Source organism: Lichenostomus cassidix, chromosome 5, assembly GCF_008360975.1.
Source record: "Lichenostomus cassidix isolate B80296 chromosome 5, HeHo_3.0, whole genome shotgun sequence".
NCBI lineage: Eukaryota > Metazoa > Chordata > Aves > Passeriformes > Meliphagidae > Lichenostomus > Lichenostomus cassidix.
Window position 1 is genome coordinate 54,122,700 of NC_139486.1, and position 18,687 is coordinate 54,141,386.

An 18,687-nucleotide genomic window follows, 5' to 3' on the forward strand; every position below is an offset into this window, starting at 1 on the left:
TGAAAGCGTCTTGCAGCTTCCTTGATGTGGCGAGCCCATAATCCCTTTTTTAGGGACAGCTGGGAACTGTTTCATGAAGCAAACAGGAGCAGGCTCAGCAAGATTCTGCCTGTGAGGTGACTGTTGTTCAGATGGTTGGGTACCACCTCTGGTTTTTACAGCTTGTTGTCGAGCTCTGCTTTGTCCTGCTGCTCTGAGCTGGGTTTGGGGAGAGACTCTGAATGCAGCAATTCCACAACAGCATTCCTTGGCTCTGGGATGAGCCAGGGCACCCCAACCGCATTGCTTGGCCATACTTGTGATCCTTTTCATTGCGGAACCCAGCAGTGATCCTGTGTCTCCTGTATCTCCCTGCCCTCCCCTACCCCTCCGAGCCAGCATCTCATCCCACCAGCCCCTGCTTTTCCGGAGCAACAGGCTCCCCGGTTATTTCCTAGCAGTTCCTGCTGGACTCGCATAGAACCTGATGGGAAGAAGAGCAGCGCCCTCTTCCTCCTGGCTTTCAGAGCTCAGAAATCCCGAGCAGCAGCGGCATTCCTGCATGTCCTGCCCTGCTGCTCCTCGGTCTCCAGATGTCAGGCTTCTGGAAAGTCAGAAAGGAGTGAGAAAACCGTGTTTGTGTAGTGTGAGGTGACTCGCGCTGGTTTAGCCTTAACAAGATCTCTCCTATATATTTAATGACCTGAATGTAAAATTTATGGCTTGGAATGCCCCAGCAGCAGAGGAAGCCTTCAGCACACAAGCTGCCTTTTGCAGGACAGGAGAAGTGAAATCCCCTGAGATTTGGGAAGCCTGAGTGATGTAGTTATGGTTGGCACTTTGAATATATGTGTAGACTACTTCAAAATAAATATTTGCAGTTCAACTCTAACATGCATACGGGAGGGTGAGAACTAGCATGTATTAATGTTCCTTCAAATTAATAATTTTGAAAATTTTACACCGAAATAATTTTGCTGTTGCACATAATAAACAGAGGTTAGTGTGTGTACATAGTGGGCAGAAACATCACCTGCCCTCTGTGTACACCATTTCCTCCTGTTTTGAAGAAAGCCAACCATGAGGAGCCTGTTCTCCCTTCACCCCTGAGCAGCAGCAGTGCACTGCAGTGCACAGGAGCCACCAACACCTCTGTGAAGGGCTGCAGCTCTTCCTGATGGCTCTAAGATGTGGAGATCAGGGAGCCAGGCTTTCTGTCTGCCATGCCAGCCCCTGGGCATATTGGCCTCTCATCCCTTCCTCAGTGCTTGGCAAGTCACCTGCCAGCTTCTCGTGTTTCAACCTCTTAGAAAAAGGGAAAATAAAGGTAAGGGAGCTCTTGTGAGACTTGCCATTTTAATCTCTTGCTTTGACATATGCAGCTTTTGTGTTCCTACAACTCCCATCCACCTGTTGCCTCTGTGTATGAAGAGAACCAGACAGATAAATTCAGTTCAGTCTCCCGGGAGAAGCTGTGCAATGTCTGATTCCTCTCCCAGTGTCATCCATGCTTCTGCTTCGTGCTTGATGCCACCAGCTCAGGCACAGGGAAAGATGCTGGAGCTGTGTCCAGGATAAAGAGGGAGAGATGCCCTGGGAATAGTTGTCTCCATGAACTGCTGGTGAAGCCAAAAAACAACAACACAACAAAAAAAACAAAATTGCCTTTCCTTTTATTTTTCTTTTTTTCTTTCTTTCTTTTTTTTTGCTGTTATAAAAACGAATCTTGTTAGGAACCCTGCCCAACCCCCATGAGGCAGATACAAAGGAATTTGGCTCAGGGGCCATAAAAAACCCCCCCGTGCAGCCCCTATGAGGCAGATACAAAAGGAATGTGGTTCAGGGGTCCATAAAAACCTCCCCCTGTGCAACCCCCACGGAGAGACCATCCCAGGAGGCCCAGTAACCATCACCCAACGCAGAGCACACCAGCCCAAGACGTCTCAACAGCCAATCAAGGATTCATGAAGAGACGCCAATCAAGACATACGGGGGGAGGGGGTACTAAAGGGTTATAAAATTCAGTCCTCTGCAGGCCCGAGGCGCGGTGCATAGAGATATGCTTGAATCTCTGCCCGTCCAGCGCTGACTTGACTGATATCCGCTTGCTTTTAATTAATAAATTTTTTTAATTGGATCTACGTCTCTGATTGGATAATGAGGCTAAATTGATAACAGACCCCATATCCCAGCCCAGGAAATCCTTGCCCTTAGTCAGCACTGGAAACACAGAAGGTGAGTGTGGAGTTACTGGACAAAATGGGCCACATTTCTCAGGAATCTCAACCTGGTTCTACCTTCAACCTGGTTAGACTGTCCATAGCCTTTGTCTTGCTAAAAATGATGATTTAAGAAGTGTACTAAATCCTCCTGAATTTTTGTATCCAAAATTTTTAGAAAAGGACAGGTTTGTAGTCTCCTAATTATTCCAGTTATTTTCCTGATGGTGCTAGAACTGACCCTTACTAATGCACTGATGGAAAAAAGGCTTATTTTAATACATCAATTACTGTGGTTTCATTTTCTTAAGCTCTTCATAGTCTTTTCTCTGGAAATGGATTCTCTAAAATTTTCTCTTTGTACTGAGTAAATTATTCCTTTTGGACCTACTGCCTGCTTCTGTTTCTGTTAAATTACACCCCTTCAGAGTTTTCTGGGGCATCTCTGCACTTCTTCAGGATATGGCAACCACTAACAAATCACTTCTTTTTAGGGAAAGATGAGAAATCAAAGAAAAGGAAAAAAAAAAAAAAAAAGGACCGACCCACTTCCTGCGTTGCCTGCTGCTTCCCTCTTCACCGGGAGAGGAGATGGAATGGGGGTGTGAACGAAAGTCCGCAGCTCCACTTGCCTCACACAGATAAAGCTGCAGGCGTGACTGGGGACTGAGGCAGTCCAAAGAGCCTGTAAACAGGGGAATTACCATCCCAGGTAAAGCAAATTGCGTTTGAAAGGCAGTGCCGGTGTTGCTTCTGTAGGGCGGCTGAGGAGCTCATCAAAGCTGTGCATCCTCTCCTCTCCCTCCAAGGGCACTCTTGCTGCCCATGGTTCTGCTTTCCCTGTTCCCAGCTGTGATGGCAAAGGGTGCGTTGGAAAGGCACCCTTTCCAACCCAGGGAAGAACCATTTCCCTCTGTTTGCTCTTTGCAGTGGGTTTGGGGGCTGAGGACTTTGAGGGGCAGCAGGAAAGCTCTGGGGAAGATGTCTTGGTGATGGGACAGAGACCATTTGTGATTTTCTCCATCACAGCCCGGTGAAGCCTCTTTTTGACACCAGACCTGATGTTATATGGAAGTGCAGAGGAGCACTCTGTGCTGATTTGGAGGCAGGAAAGAGCAAGAAAAGTGGTTTTGACCCTCTCTTGAGTGAGGGACAGAAGTCATGCACAGGCCTGTCTCTGGTGGGTGGATGGGAATTTTTCTGAAAATGCCCCTATTTAGACACATTGTATGGGGTGGGGGAAAAATACCTCTGGCTAATCTGTTGTAAATGAACGATTTAAACTAATTTAACTACAATCAACTTAACCCCTGGGTCTGAGCCGTCCAAACTGAGCCCCTCTTTCAATGTGAATCCTGCATAATTGGAGCAGATGACTTACTGCTTCTCCTTTCCTCTTTCTCAGGATTAAAAATCAAGAGAGGAATTAGGCCTTTATCTCATTTGTTACCCTTGAGCATTGCGCAGATTTTCTTCCGAGCTGTTGGCACAAAGTGCATTTATAACATACAGCAGAAGTGAAATTGTAGGGCTCAGACAAAATGCTTTTGTGCTGGATGGAAACACAGGCTGCACCCTCTGAGCTGCAGTGTGAGGGGGCTTTCCATGCTCCACCTGTGCTTGCAGCTTTACTCTTCTTGCCATAAGCCAGAGCTCACTGGGTATTTGTTAGTATGTTGGGCAGAGTGCTGCTATTCTATTGAGCTTTTATATTAAAACTTGCCTCCTGTTTCCAGTGGAAGCCCTTTTGCTTCCTTCTGTGTCTCCTTGCCTCTGGGAAAGCATGGATGCTGCTGTATATCTTTATTTAATCAGCTGGGAAAATGCCAAATGGCTCCCAAGGTGAAAAATAAGGGTTTTTTGCCCTCCCAGCCGTGTGTGCCCAGAGTGGAACTATGGTCCTGTAGTGTAATGAGCTGAGTCAGTACAGGGAATAAAAATTGTATCCCCCTTGAGACTGTCATCCCTGTTATCCTTCTGCAGGCTGACAGATCCTCTGAGCTGGGCTAGCTCATGCATAGTGGCCTTTATGGGAGGCTGTGAAATAATGTGCTCGGGTTTTATGGCATTCTGCCTCATCATCCGATTTTTTTCCCCTCCTCTCTCCCAGATCACACGAGGAGGGGCTGAACACACGTGGTCTGCCCGTGGCTGCAGAGCTCAGAGGTGTAAGTTTACCCACGGAGTGTTGCTGTTCTGGAATCAGCCCTGCTCTGTGCCAGCCCCACTCCCCAGGCCAGAAACAGGGGCTGTGTGGTGCCAGTGGTGTCTTGGTGAGCAGAAAGTGGGAAGCCAGGCTTGGTTGATGGGAGAGAGCAAAGGAGAGTCAGTGTCCCAGCTCCTCAGGAAGGATAGAAGTGTCCTGGAAGTCTGGCTTGGCATAGATTCGGGGCTAAGCTCTGCTTTTCTTGTGCTTTCCCTAGCACATCAAAGGTCTCTCTCAGTTTAGGAAGAACCAAACCCATGTGGAGTGTTTCCAGATCTGTACTGTCTCTCTGAGGCAGAGCTGCATTTTTTCTGCATCTATTCCATGCAACAAATTACTTGGAAAGCAGAAATATCAGGGAAGCCCTTGCTCACTGTTGCAGTGAAAGAAACCCAAGTGTGCTGTGAGTCCTGTTAAGAAAATTCCCTTCTCTATTATATTAATCAGTTTTTATAGTATGAAAGTCTATTAAGTTTGTTAATGTATATTAGTTCATGTTATACACTGTAATGGAAAGAGGTAGAGGAATTTTACTGGAGACTTTGTTCATGCTGAAGTAAAACAAGTTAAAGGACAGAGCAGCCCCAGAAAAAAGGACTTTGCTTCTTGGAAGCCTAGAGCTGCCCATGAAGAATAAAGGATTCCTCTGGACAGCCAAGGTAATGCCAGCATCCTCATCCTCTAGCATGTCTCTGAAACCCTCCCAGCACTGTCTGGGGTCAGAGGTTAGTAACTACAGCAAGACTGACTCCTGTAACATCTAGATCATTAGACAAGCAGCAAGAAAGCTGCAAAACTGCAGCTGCTTTGCAGAGTTTTGCTCTGATTAACAATCAGCTGTGTGGATGCTAATGATCAGTCAAATTGTGCTGTGCCTGGACATTTGATGGGTATAGGAGAGTTTGGCTGGGACCACTTTTTGTGACAGTTTTCCTGTGGACTTGAGTGGACAGTGACGGCTCAGATCATGCTGGCAATGCTCTGGTGACACCAGGGGCATCCTGAGCACCACGGCCAGTGGCACAGTCCGTGCAGGGCTGCATCACCCCTGCCGGGCGGGAAACACCCCCCGGGCCACACGGGTGCTGGGCAGTGTCACCTGCCGTGACCCTTCCGTGCAGGGCAATCCAGCTGTGCCTGCAGCGGCTGGCTGGCAGTGCCCCATCTCCCGGGGCTGTGTGCAGCTCTCAAAGCCCCGTGCCGGTGCTCCGGTGCTCCCTGCTGTCCGTGCGGGCTCTGAGAGCCACCGAGAGCCTGTGTAATGCTGCTGTCAGGGCAGGCAGCGGGGAGGGAGGGCAGCGATGTGCTGTTATCCCCCGGCGCTGGCGGTGCCGCGATGTGCCCAACCCCTCCGGCCGAGGTACCTGCCGCCTCCAGACGTCACCAGGCTCCGCTATAAAGCCGGGCGGCAGAGCATCCTCCCCATCGCAGCTCCCCGACAGGCGCATCCTCAAGGAGCGAGCCGCGCACGGGCGGAGAGATGTTTTATTCGGGCATCCTGACGGAGCCGAGCAGGAAAGAAGTGGAGATAAGGGAAGCGGCGTCTCTCCGCCAGCAGAGGAGGATGAAGCAGGCGGTTCAGTTTATTCACAAGGATTCTGCGGATCTCCTCCCTCTGGATGGGCTGAAGAAGCTGGGGACTTCGAAAGACACTGTAAGGCTCTGTTGTGTTTACTGGAAGGAGGCGTTAGAAGCTGGTAGGGCAGTGCCTATTTCTTTCTTCATGCTGTTTTTCTCTTAGGAAGAGAAGTTGGTTGCGTGTGGAAACTGATTGTAAAAAATGGCACTTTTGTGTGTTAGAGTAGAAATATGACGCTAGTTATAAGCACAGTTGTTTTCGTCCAGTAGGTACTTTTAGATGCCTGGCACTCTGATCTAATAGCATTTATTTTTTTTTTTCCACTTTTGACTGAAAATGGGGTACTATTTGCAGCACAAAATTCCTCTCTGGGTCAGAGTAAGTCAAAATGGCTTCATACAAAGCATACACAGACACACGTTTGCCTGTGATGTGTATATATGCACCCAACACATAATCATAAAGATCCAGTAAAGTATAGCCACTGGTATTTCAAAATACAAAACAGTCAAGATCATGCTTTGATAAAGGCTTACGTGTATATGGGGTTGTAAAAATGAAACAGACATAATTTTAGGTTCAAAATATTTAAATATACAGTGATCTATGTGATCCTGATCTTGGTATTATTCATCCTGTCTGGGGGCTGGAGAGTATCTCTAAATACTGTGCAAATGTTTGAGCTTTCTCTAATGGGAAAGGATACTTCAATGTAACATCAAAAGTTCTGATATGAGGAGTGAAATCTAGAAAATATACCAAGGAAAGCTCCCCTAGTATTTTTGCCCAAGTGTTGCAAAATTCTTGCACCTTGTGAAACAATATTTGTTTTGTTTTCAATGCTTGATAGGGGTTTTATTGAAAAAAAAAAAAGAATATTTTTATTTTAGTGGTGTAGTTTTATTCTGTCAAAGTCTTCTTGCTCAGCTGGGTTAGGCTTGGCTCTGCCTGCCTGAGACAAGTGGAATGAGCTGGCTGTTCTCTGCAGGGCACATGGAGATGATTTTTTTGATATCCCGTGTTTTGCAGTTGCAGGAAATAAAGCTCCTGCCCAAGGAAAGGCTCAGAAGGAGCTTTCCTGGTCACCACTGAATTGCAGCTCTCCAGCAGGGAGCTGAAGTGCCTTTCAGGGAATGATGGTGTTATTATTACTATTATCAGCAGAGTCTAAATGACAGTTTGTGGCTCAGTGACCTCCAGTGTGCAGGGCTGAGTCCCCTACGATGTGTTCTGCTCTGTCCAGAGAGGAATCAACAGGTAGCAGGAGCCAGGGGCACTGAGCACTGGAGTCCTTTGCCCTGCACAGTGAGGACCAGGCTGTGCACCAGCAGCAGGGCAGAGCGTGGGGCTCCTTGCCACCACCTCGGGCACAGGAATGTCACTTGAGGTTTCCTCCCTGTTTTTGTTCAGTGGCTGAAGCATCACCACTGCTGCACCCACAGCCACAGGGGGCTCATGGGGGGCTCTCTTCAGGGACATGCCAAAGCCCTGGGGAGGTCCACAGCCTGACCACTCTTTGGCATCGCCCCAGATTGAGAGGCCCATGTCCAGAGGGGCTGAGCTGCATGGTCAAGGAGGCCCAGGGCATCAGAGTTCTTGGCCCAAAGCTTTTGCATGGCTTCCTCTGTGCACCTCCTGCCAAAGCAGCACGTTTTTGTGCCCAAAGCTGTGTGGCAGCTGTGCTGACGTGGGTGGAGGGGCTTCTGACGTGACCAGGGTTATTAATGCAGGGTTTCCCACGGGGGTTTTCCAGCAGCCTTGGCAGGAGCAGAGAGGAGGGAACAGCTCCTCAGAGATGGAGACAGGTGGCGAGAACAGATCCTGTCTGTCACTGTGGCAGCTGGCAGCAGCCATTCCAGTTCTGGGGAGAAATCCCCTTCCTTTTGGCGGCAGTGCACAGCAAGGCAAAGCAGCAGCAGGTCAGCAGGGTGGGTGTGCTGGCATCCCCTACTCTGTGCCTTTACTCAGCTCCTGAAGCAGCTCTCCTGGTGATGCCATGCACAAGCAGGTCTGATACATACTTAGGCAGGTTTGATAAATACTTGTAATGATCCATTTCAATGCTCTGACCATTTCCAGTGAATTACTCTGGCTCAGACCAAACTCTAGCTCCTCGCTCCCTTTATGTACTCCTCTCTGTCCAGTACGAGACCTAGCAAAGCATATGTTGAATTTGGCAAATGTCGGTCTGGATTTAGAGAGGGTTTTGTTCCCATGACTCTCCCCTCTATTAGCCTCTTCCCTGAAGCCCAGAAAATTAGCATGAGATGGTCCTTAGCAGGGACCTGTCAGGGTAACCATGACCCCCTGCCCAACCTGGCCAGGGCTTGCTGGCTCTTGCAGCCCCTCCTGGTGCTCTGACACTTCTCCATTGCCCAGAGAGCCTCCTGACCAGTGTGGAGTAGCTTTTTCTGAAACAGTCCCACATCATTTGACAAGCTGGGAAGCACAGTTATAAACAGTAACAAAGAGCAATAACAAAAACATTTCCCCTTCTCATCATGCCCTCAGACCTCCCTCGGGCACCCTCAGCACAACCCTGGCTGCCCTGTGGCCCCAGCTGCCCATAGCTGGTGCAACGTTGCATGGATTGCAGTGCATTCAGTGAATTTGAATGGAGGATGGAAAGAAGAGAGAGAAATTGATTAATTCTTGGGATGAGCTCTGTGGATGCATTAAACCTCCCTTTTATTTTTTTTTCCATCTGTCCAGGTACAGAAGAGAGGGCAAACCTCCTGAGATGGGTTTCTGGAGGAGGGGAGCTGGTGTCTTCCCTGACTTTCATCTCCACCTGAGTGAAATTGTTGATGGGTCATGTTATTCCCAGATCTAGAAGCCAAATAGAGGGAAATGTGCCAGATAAATGAATATTGCCAGCTGCAGAAATACACTTGCTTATAAATCAGAGAGGAACAAAGCTGGGCAGAATTATTTGTGCTTTTGACAGACAGAGGTAAATAAGTTCACCAATAGCTGGTGTTTCCACTCACTCCTTTAGGTTTCTACTGTGACATTTTTAGGGGACCATAGGTTTTTGCAAAGTCACAGGTTTCAAAGGGACATATGAAAAGTATCCTGATTTGTATTTATATAGTGCTGAATGATAGTAGGAATACTTATTTCTGCACTGACACAATGAAATGTAATATTATATGTTCTTATAAAAGTTCCAACAGTTTTGTGCATGGCAAAGGAATATTGTACCAGGCAATCTGGGTTCCTCCAATCACTGCCAGGCCCATGCTGGAGGGACAACTCAGCTGCCTTCCCCAGTGCTGCCACGGGGAGGTTTTCCTCCTCTCCCTCCCTCCCAGGCACGGTCTGCTTGCAGTTTGCAGGCAAAATGTGCGTTTTCAAATGTCCCCTGGCACATTATCCATTTACCAAGTACGTATCCATCACTTGAGTCATCTCTGTGACTAACATCCCTCACTCTGTTGCACACAAGAGTCAAGGGAAATAGAAGTTGAAGTAAACTAATTAATAGCCTGAGACAGGATGGTGCTGCAGGGAACCTTTTCAGCCCCCTCCTGCTGGATTATTTCTGTATTGGAGCACAACATAAGGAATATTTGTCCCCCCAGGGGCAGGATTTGCTGTGGTTTTCAGAAGGGCAAGTGTCAACAAAAGACAATCACATTTGTGATGGTAACTTGTGCTCACTGAGTGATGGATTTTTTTCCTTTTGGTGATTGATCCTGCATGAGATTCACAAAACCAGGGCCTGAGAGAACCCATGTATGTTACTGGTTAACAATCCATAGGAGAAGTTGTAGTTAAAAAAATTTAGATTGAATTCAAGGGTAGATGACAGTTAAAACAGCAGTGAGGAGTGTGTTGGAGATTGAGGCCAGGCAGATCAGAAGAGCACCCAGACTGTCCTGGATGATGCCATCTCCTGGTCCTACCTGAGTGGGGCTGGGCACAAGGAGGTGACCACTGTGTACCAGGCTGTCTTCTGGCCAGCTGGGTGAACTCCACCCATTCTCTTCCACAGTCCCCTATCCCCTCTTTTGTTGTTTTTAAATGATGTGAAGAATCAGTCTTCCAGATGTGCTCCTGAGCTGCAGTCAAACATAAAGGGCAAAAAGGACATCCCATTCACTGTCAGAAAATCCTGGCTTGCATTTTTGCTCAGATGAGGAGCATTGGAGGTGATCACAGTGCTGACTGTGCACCTATGGCTTCTGCCTCACATAAGGGAGCCTTCGCTTCCAATCTGATCTGCTTGTCCCTCCACACAGTTCCAGTGCAGCCAGGCTGCCTGCCTTTAGTCTAGTTAAATAATACTGCTTTCTGCTGTTTGGCCTCACTGGGAAGGTGGTGGTCACCAGAAGGCAGCACAATGTCAGATCTGATTCCTCCCCATCAGGAGTTACTGCCTGTACACAGGACATGCTCTCCAGTGTGCTGGTCAGACATTATCCCTGCAATCCAAAATGGCCATGGGATTTTATATCAAGTTGCAGAAATAAGGACGGTGGAAAGTGGGGACACAAGGAGCAGACGTGTCCCAGTGACCACTGGTGCTGGCTGCAGCTGCCCCATCTCATCAGTCAGGTCCAGCTCCACCGCCCTTGTCGTGCCCACAGCGAGATCTGAGGCGCCAACATGGCTGCAGTTATTTTAGGATGATGCCAGGTTGCATTAGAGTTCTGTAAGTGGTGTTATTTAACATGCTGTGCACTAGAGTGGGCACTGGCCAACCCAGGAAGCAGTGGCCCGAGGTTTTCAGAGCTATCCCGACTCTGAAATTCCCTTGGAAGGGGGAGGCTTATTGGTTCAGATGTTTCTGCAGACGACAGGCATATTTACCATGAATGCAAAAATTCAGGAATAAGCCAGTAAGAATGTCTCACTGTGGTGAAATTAAAACTAGAAGGAAAGGCAGTAATAGGGAGGGCAGATTAGCTGGGCAGAGAAATGAGCAGATAATCAGGCAGAGTCATTTCACCTCCAGCAGAGTGTGTGCATCCATCTGCGATGAATATTAAACATAAAACGGCTTTTGGGAAAGAGGCTGGAGATCTTGAGAGACAGCATGCTTCTCCCAGAGCAAATGGAAATGACAGAGAAAGAGAGATGTGTTGGGAATTCCTGGGAGAATACCTACCTATCTCCTTACCTCGAACAGCTTACCTGTTCCCCTCTTCTCCCTTTCCTCCTGTGGCATGGCACATAGGATTGGTCCTACTTACTCACCCTTAGCAGCTCAGTTAAAATACAGGGGGAAGAGACACACAGGGCAATTTTAGACTTTCTTCATACTTAGGTGGTGAGTGTAATTGGAAAGATGATTTGTTACATCTTAATTTTCACATCACTACGGAATTTCCGATATCCTTATCAAGAGATGAAGGCAATTATGGCTGAAACACCAGCTTGAAAAAGCTGGACTTATTTGGATTCCTATAGGCAATCAAATCTTGATCTTGAGTTTGGTAAAAGAAAGGCATCCTTCCAAAGTCTGGTTAATACTTTGAAAGTATTATTCCCTTTGTAACACAAACTAGTTCTCTTTAGTCAAAGCCAGGTAAGCCACAGCCAGCTAGGAAGAGCACTTGTAGTCTGGGAATTAGGGAGAGTGAGATTTTAGGGCATCCCTCTTGCGAGAGCAGCACTGGCCCACGGGCACCACAGGCAGGCTGGTGACACACACCACTGTGTGGCTTCCCTCTGACTTCACCCTGTACTTCTGTGTGTGTTCTTTCTTCAAGCAACCACATCATATCCTGCAGAAGCGCCTGATGGAGACAAACCTGTCCAAGTTACGAGGCAGCCGAGGCAGCTGGTCTCCGAAGGGAGATCCCTCATCACAGACCAACAAGCTGAACCAAACCAAACTGGGCAGCTCAGGGAAAATGGAGGATGAAGAGCTCATAGTGGTGAGCTGCCAGGTAACAGTCCCTCCACAGCCTTTTGATTTTTTATTCCCTGCAGATTTTATTTCAGGCTGTGCTCTTGTTCTCCGTGTTTCCCAGGGAGGGTTGCCCTCCCGTGGGACTGTCATAGCTGTGGGGATGTACTTCCTCTGCAGCTCCAGGCTGCTGTGGCAGAGATGCCCACCTGGGAATCACAAAGAAAACTGGCCTGATGGATATCTTCCCTTGCACAGCAAGGTGGAGAGGGTAGCTAAGCTGGGGCAGCATGCTGAAATGCTGAGGTATAATTATCCACGGATAAATCGCTGTGCTCACAGCCTGTTTGTTTTCCTCAAATGCCATCCCTATTTTCTTTGCCCAAGGATAATTTCACATTTCTCTTCCTTAGCCTCATGGGGTTTTTTTTGTGTTTCCCATCCTCCACAATATTCCCTCCCGTCTGGGGCTGCTCATCTGCTCTCTGCAGGGGCAAATGAGCCAGGAAGAGCTCAGGACCCTTGATGCATCTGAGTGTGCAGGGGAGCAGGGATGAGCTGGCATGAGGAGAGTTCATGAGGACCATTGTGTTCAAACCCTGGACACTCTGTGCTCATCCTGCCTCCCACACATCATTTCTCATCTCTTCTTGCTCTTGCAGTGTGCGGGGAAGGAGCTGAAGGCTGTGGTGGACACTGGCTCACAGCACAACCTCATGTCGTCTGCCTGCCTGGACAGGCTAGGGTAAATATCCAGCTGGATTTGTTCAGCAGGAGCAGGGCACTTGGCAGCACAGCCAGAGGCTTGGTCAGAGGCTTTGCTCATGTCAATGATGGTTGTTCTAGAAGAGAGTGCTTTGGGCTGTGCCTGGGGAAGCCCTGGAACCTCCTGCTACAAACAAATCCTGTCCTAATCTTAAATGGCAGGGAGATGAAACAGAAATCCACTGGTACCACCCTGTTCACCTCTGAGGAAATCCCTTCAGAGGGTGACATGCATTTGTATTTTTTCACTGCCTGCTTGTTCATCACTCAGTGCCTCATAAAACAGCTGAACCTTCCCCAGCCTTCTGTGTCCCCAGGGCAGGCATGGGGCTGCAGCCCAGCCCAGTTCTGCAGGCACCCGTGGCAGGGCAGGGACCAGGCTGCTGAACATGCTGCCACCCGTGCCTGTAGCCCTGCTGGCCCCAGCACCCAGTGTAAAGGAGCTGTGTGCATGCATGTTTTCAGAATTGGGTGTCTGGTGCTGCTCCCAATTACAAATTTCTCCCAGTTAAAGGGAAAGGAAATGTGTTTAGGGACTGTTAGAGAGGTGACTGACAGCCATTTGCAGCAAAACTCTCTGAGGAACAGGACCAGGCATCAGTTCACAGGATATTGAGGAGATTTTGGCACTTTATTCCCATGGAGTTACTGCTTTTTGTAGCTCACTTGCAGTAATTATGCAAAAAAACTTGCACTGCTCCCTGAGCACAGCCCTGATGAATGGTGCCTGTTCCTCCCCTAACATTAATTACTTCTTTGCACAGCAGTGCTAAGTGACTGGAAGGTGGCTGTGCTTACTATAACCTTGTCACAGTCTGTGGAGCAGCTCAGCCAAGCCTAGGGACAGCCACAGGATGGCATTTGGAGGGATTTCCTGCTCTAGGCCACTTCCTCTGCTCCCTGTGTTACTTACATGTGTCTGGTGCAGTTCTTGCAGCACTGCTCTGCTGCAGCAGCCCTGTCCTTCCAAGAGCACAGAAGAAAGAGGTTAGAGGCTGTTTCTGCTGCCCAGCTCTCAGGGGACTTGGTGCCTTAAAGCTGCACGTGTGTGTCTGATGCTCAGGCTCAATTCCTCCCTTCTTTTTCAAAAATGTGTTGCATCTTGTCATGATGCCAGTCACTCTCTCCTCCTTGCTCTGAGGAAAGCAGCGAGTAGGCTCACAGGTTGCCAGCATGAGAAATCCCCTGTGGAGCTGTAGGAGGTGCAGGAGGTGCCTAAGGAACTCATAAACTTCTCATTGATGTATATACATTCCCACTGATTTTTAAGGCCAGTCTCCAAGAAAGCAGCAGCTCCTTCTCTCTGCTACCCCTCTTGGTCCTTGTACCTGTGCCAAATGGTGTGGGCAGTGCCCACCTCAGTCCTGGGGCTTCTGAGGGGGCTGGTTTCCCCCAGACAGATAGACAGACACACACACACACACACACGAGGACACATGCACTGCTGCAATGCGGCTCAGCAGAAAGGTACCTCAAATAGCTGAAAATTGATATGCCTTTTATCTGAGGAGAGATCAGCTACTCAAACGGCCTTTCCATTAGATTCTTGTTTGGTTTAAAAGAGAAACTGAAGCTAAATAATTAATTAGTATTGTCAGACTGGTTCAAAGGGTGTAGATAGAAGCTGTACCTGAGGTATCTCTGACGTCCTTTTTTCTTTTCTTTGGGCTGGATGTGATTGATCTGTCCCCATTTCCTGTGAACAAACCCAGCAGCAGCACCTAACAAACTAACAAACACAGATTGGGCTGCCCTGGCTGTGAGCCATGTTTAGCCCAGAGAAAAAGGGGACTCAGGGGGTACCTTATTGCTCCCTACAACTATGTCAAAGGAGGCTCAAGTGAGGGAATGAGTGACAGGACCAGAGGAAATTGTCTCAGGTTGTGCCACATGAGGTTTTGTTTGGATATTTGGAAAAATTTGTTCACGGAAAGGGTGAACAAAGAAGGCTTTGGAAGAAGCTGCTGTCTTGGGGTGCTCAGCCAAGTGGTCGCATCACCATTCCTAGACGTGTTCAGAAAATGAGTGGGTGTGGCATTTGGGGACAGTTTAGTGGTGAGCTTGGCAGGGCTGGGTTAACAGTTGGACTTGATGATCTTAGAAGTCTGTTTCAATCTCAACAATTCTATGATTCCATGGAGACAGAGTGACAGCTCCACTTGTGGAAGCTGGAGTGAACTTCCTTATTCCCACACCGCATTAGAAACAATTTTATATTCCCCAAGCCTCGAGGAAACACTGGAAAAAGATTCCTCAGGTAAACCCCAAAATCCAGTACAGAGCTGTGCTTGGGGCAGCCCCAGGGCTGCATTGTGAGTCATGCTGTGCTCTGATGTGGGTGTGAGCTGCTGGCTGCCTGCAGAGCATCCACACAGAACCTGTCAGGGAAGCAGCTTTCCAGTAACAGCATGGTAAAGGAGCAAGGCCAAGAGCCCATCAGGTGTAAGCATCCTCCAAACACTGCTTGCTCCTTGCTGGAACAGCTGAGCTGTGGCTGTTTGATGTTAGGAGTGTTTTCAATCGCAGGCTAAAGGAGCATCTCAAAGCACTCCCTGTCGAAGATGAGATGGTTTCGCTGCCAAACAAGGTGAAAGCTGTCGGCCAGATCGAGTGTCTGTCCCTGACAGTGGGAGCAGTCTCTGTGGAGTGCACTGCCCTCGTCGTGGGTGAGTGTGGAACCATCTGGTCCTCCCCTGTGGGCTGGGGTCTCCTTCCTCTTACCCCAGCAGAAAAACAAAGCTTTGGGAAGATGTTAAGGTTAAAATAGAGTAAGTCCTTGTTGGGCCCGTCAGAGGGAGGGGGAGGATGTGTTCAGCAGACTTGGTTTTGCCATGCTGGTGGAACAACCACTGTATCTCCCTGCAGGCACATCCGCCTGCCCTCCTGCCATCCTGTGCCCTCTTGATCTCCTCTGGAGACAGTTCCTCTATAAACAGGGTTTTGTTTAGCACAGAAACCGCGAAGGAAGGATGGAGTCACTCACAAGAAGCATGGGAGGGCACTTTGAATGCATAAACCTGAATTTTCCTGTTTTTTTCAGAAGACAATGAGAAACCCTTCTCCTTTGGGCTGCAGACATTGAAGTCTCTGAAGGTAGGGGTTTTCCAGCAGGGTGCTCAGCCATGCTGGTGGGGGAGCTGGGACCACTCTGAATTGCAGTTTTCCCTCTTACCTAAAGACATTTATTCTCTACAGTGTGTCATAAACATGGAGAAGCACCACCTTGTTCTGGGGCAGACGGACAGGGAAGAAATCCCATTTGTGGGCATTGACAATGCTGAGGCAGGAGAGCAGTAAGTAGTCTGGGGAGATGAGCAGCATGTGCATGTCTCAGCCTGGTGGCAATGCCCCCTGGCAGACAGTAGCCTCCAGACCCTTTGCTGGAAGTGAGTAAGAGGTCAGTGGCCCCAGCAGAAATTGTTTTCATGAGCTCATCAAATTTTGAAACAGAGTCCCTGTCTTTTTCAGCAGCCTTTGTCAGCTTTTACTGCTTTTTTTCTAGTAAACATTGTACATCAAAGCGGGTGTCTGAAAAGACATGCACAGGGGAATGCCTTAGGAAATGTACTTTTTGGAGGTCACTAAGAAGATCCTTGAGCCCTGCTTTGACAGTGTTCGCAAACAAACCTTTGTCTGGAAAATATTTATGAAGCAAGACTGATAAACCCACATGAATGCTTGAGAGAGAGATCCCGTCTGGAGATAATGGTGTTGCCACTTCTCCCGCAGCCCTCCTACCAGCTCTTCCTGGTGTCCCAGATTTTTCCAGCCTTATCTCCCTAAAGAAAGATAAATGTGTGCTGCACCTCCTAAACGTGTGTAGCTGCGGTGGCTGGCTTTGCAAGCAAGCAGGCAGCAGGTAGGGCAAACCCCTTCTTTCCAGGCACTGCACTGGGCTCTTTCTTGCTGAGTGCTGTGAATAAGAGATGTATCACTGGTTCCTGCCTGTGACTCATGAAACCAGCAGGCACCGAGTGCCTGACAGGGCGGTTTGCACTTCTGTGCCTTCGCAGGCAGAGCTTGTGGTTGCTCAGCCATGAGCAACCCAAAAAATGTTTGCTCACTGCTTAAGAAAGAGTGTCTGGTGGGTGATGTAGGTCAGCATCTTCTCTAGCTGCCTGTCACAACCAGCCTGATGAATTATTTCTTAGTACTGTGTTCAAGGCCAAATTATGCTGCTTTTTTTTTTTTAATGAAAAATGCCTGTTTTACTGAATGTCTTTTCCTTCCAGTTTCAGCAATTTGGAGGCATAAAGAGAAACTGAAACACCATCCCCCCACAAGAGCTTGATATCAAAGAGATCCTGTGCAGCTGTTCCAGATGAAACAGCAACACGCTGCTTTGAAAATATTTATACTAGGCTACAGCTTGAGTAGAGCTACATGAAATCCTGTTTGTAGCCAGTAATTTAGAGATATTGTCATGTTTATCTATGGGTTTTGAGAAACAAACGTGTGCTTATTTTCTGGACTTTTCTATATAGTGTCCTCTTTATTACAAACAATTGGGGAAACCTTATGAATTTCTTCTGATGAGAAAAATACTTTTTATAGTGGCCTCGTTTGAGTAATTGTACTTAGCTGTGATTAGAGGCTATCAAAATGAAATTTTTATTAATGATTTTTCCAGGGGCTAAGCATTTATATTCACTTAATTGATATTGCCACATTCAAATGGCCATTACCAGGAAGTTCCTCCGAGTAAAACAACAATGTTAATACCACCTAGGAATTATAGCTCATCCTGTTAGCATAGTATTGTTGCCATGTAATTAGGGATGCAACTGCTGGCTTGATGAGAAAGAGCAATTGCAGAATTATTAATGGGTTATGGACTTATCTGTAGTGGTGTGGCAGAAACACAGGAAGAGGGCTTGGGAGGGATCCCAGGGTGATCTCCCACAGCTCCCAGCTTGCTGTGGGCTGAGCACCAGTGCTGGGACTCGAAACCCTCTCAGGAGGGATCCTCTGGCAAGCCTTGGCTGTCTACCTCTGGGGGTAGTCAAGTAAATCAGTCATCTTACCAGGCCAAAAAGCAACAAACAAGCACAAAAGTACATTGGAAGGCAGTAGATACAGTGCCCTTGGTTCCCCCTGCCACCAGGAGCTGTGCCTATCCTTCCCCTCCAGCCTGAAGCACCTGCAGCTCCCTGCCCACAGCTGATGCAGGTTATTGGCTTCATCTGCACTTCAGTGCTGCTGCCAGAAATGCCATATTTTTTATATCTGTCTACAAATTGTCTGGGCTCCTAGGTACAATACTTGATTACACCTGGGGAGGTGGAAGTTTTTGCCAGGACAAGCATTCATTTGATGTCACTGTCCTGGAGCAGCAGGGTTGCTGCTTCCTGTGCTGTACAGTATTGCTTCGAGGAGCCTGGCTTTGCACAAACGCAGCTTTTTATGTTCTCAAAACCTAAGGGGAATTAATCACTGTCATCTGCTGAAGAGGCACCTTTAAAATGCAGAATAATATCCTTGTGATGGGCATCCACTGATGGCCAGTCCTGCTGCAGTGGATCCTGAAGGGATCCAGCTGTGCCGAAGGAGCAGGAGCTGCTCCGGTAGCTCTGACTTAGCAAAAGTGCTTTGGTCAGAAGCATCTTGATGGTTCTGGGTGACAACCAGAAAGTTTTGTCACCTCATGGCTATCATCAGCCAGTCTCCTGCCAGCTGATCCAGTGTGTGCCACTCCCACCATCCCATGACTGCCAGGGCATCTCAGCTGGAGCTTTATCTCCTGCGGTGGGTTTGAACCTCTTTTCGATATTGGATATATCCAGCAAATCTGAACTATCTGTATTTTGAGCTATTTTCTATTTTGGTGATAAGTTTCAGTGCTTTCTCTACATACAGTATTTTATATAACACAGCTATAAATATATATATATATATTTACAGTGTTGGGCTGCCCAGGGTAGTCCCACTGGAGTGTTGTAGAAATATTTCACTAAATATGAAATATATTTGATTATTTTATATGCTATGAGTTTGGTATTTTGGTACTTTTTTCTTTCTGTGCATAGTACTGTGCTAAATGTCAAATTAAATCTAAATAAAGTTACACTGTTATTGCTGTTTA

The 18,687-nt window shown here is 47.9% G+C and overlaps 1 protein-coding gene across 2 annotated transcripts; it reads left to right on the forward strand.

The window, feature by feature from the left end:
- Window positions 1–5,710: 5,710 nt before the first annotated feature.
- NRIP3 (nuclear receptor interacting protein 3) lies at window positions 5,711–18,687 on the forward strand. Of its 2 annotated transcripts, none has more exons than XM_085063159.1 (7): window positions 5,711–6,058; window positions 11,701–11,880; window positions 12,503–12,585; window positions 15,132–15,271; window positions 15,646–15,698; window positions 15,801–15,898; window positions 16,844–18,687. In XM_085063159.1, the coding sequence occupies exons 1-7, from the start codon at window positions 5,885–5,887 to the stop codon at window positions 16,857–16,859; spliced, it is 744 nt and encodes a 247-aa protein (XP_084919285.1). In that variant the 5' UTR covers window positions 5,711–5,884; the 3' UTR covers window positions 16,860–18,687. The 2 variants fall into 2 exon arrangements, with proteins under 2 accessions (XP_084919285.1, XP_084919284.1); XM_085063158.1 differs by having other exon boundaries at window positions 5,712–6,058; window positions 16,838–18,687.

Bases quoted from the DNA above. Each gene is read 5' to 3' on its own strand.
- NRIP3 (XM_085063158.1), top strand. From the start codon at position 5,885: ATGTTTTATTCGGGCATCCTGACGGAGCCGAGCAGGAAAGAAGTGGAG. The intron at 11,881-12,502 runs GTAACAGTCCCT...TTGCTCTTGCAG, and splicing joins TCATAGTGGTGAGCTGCCAG to TGTGCGGGGAAGGAGCTGAA. The intron at 15,899-16,837 runs GTAAGTAGTCTG...TTTTCCTTCCAG, and splicing joins AATGCTGAGGCAGGAGAGCA to TTTCAGCAATTTGGAGGCAT.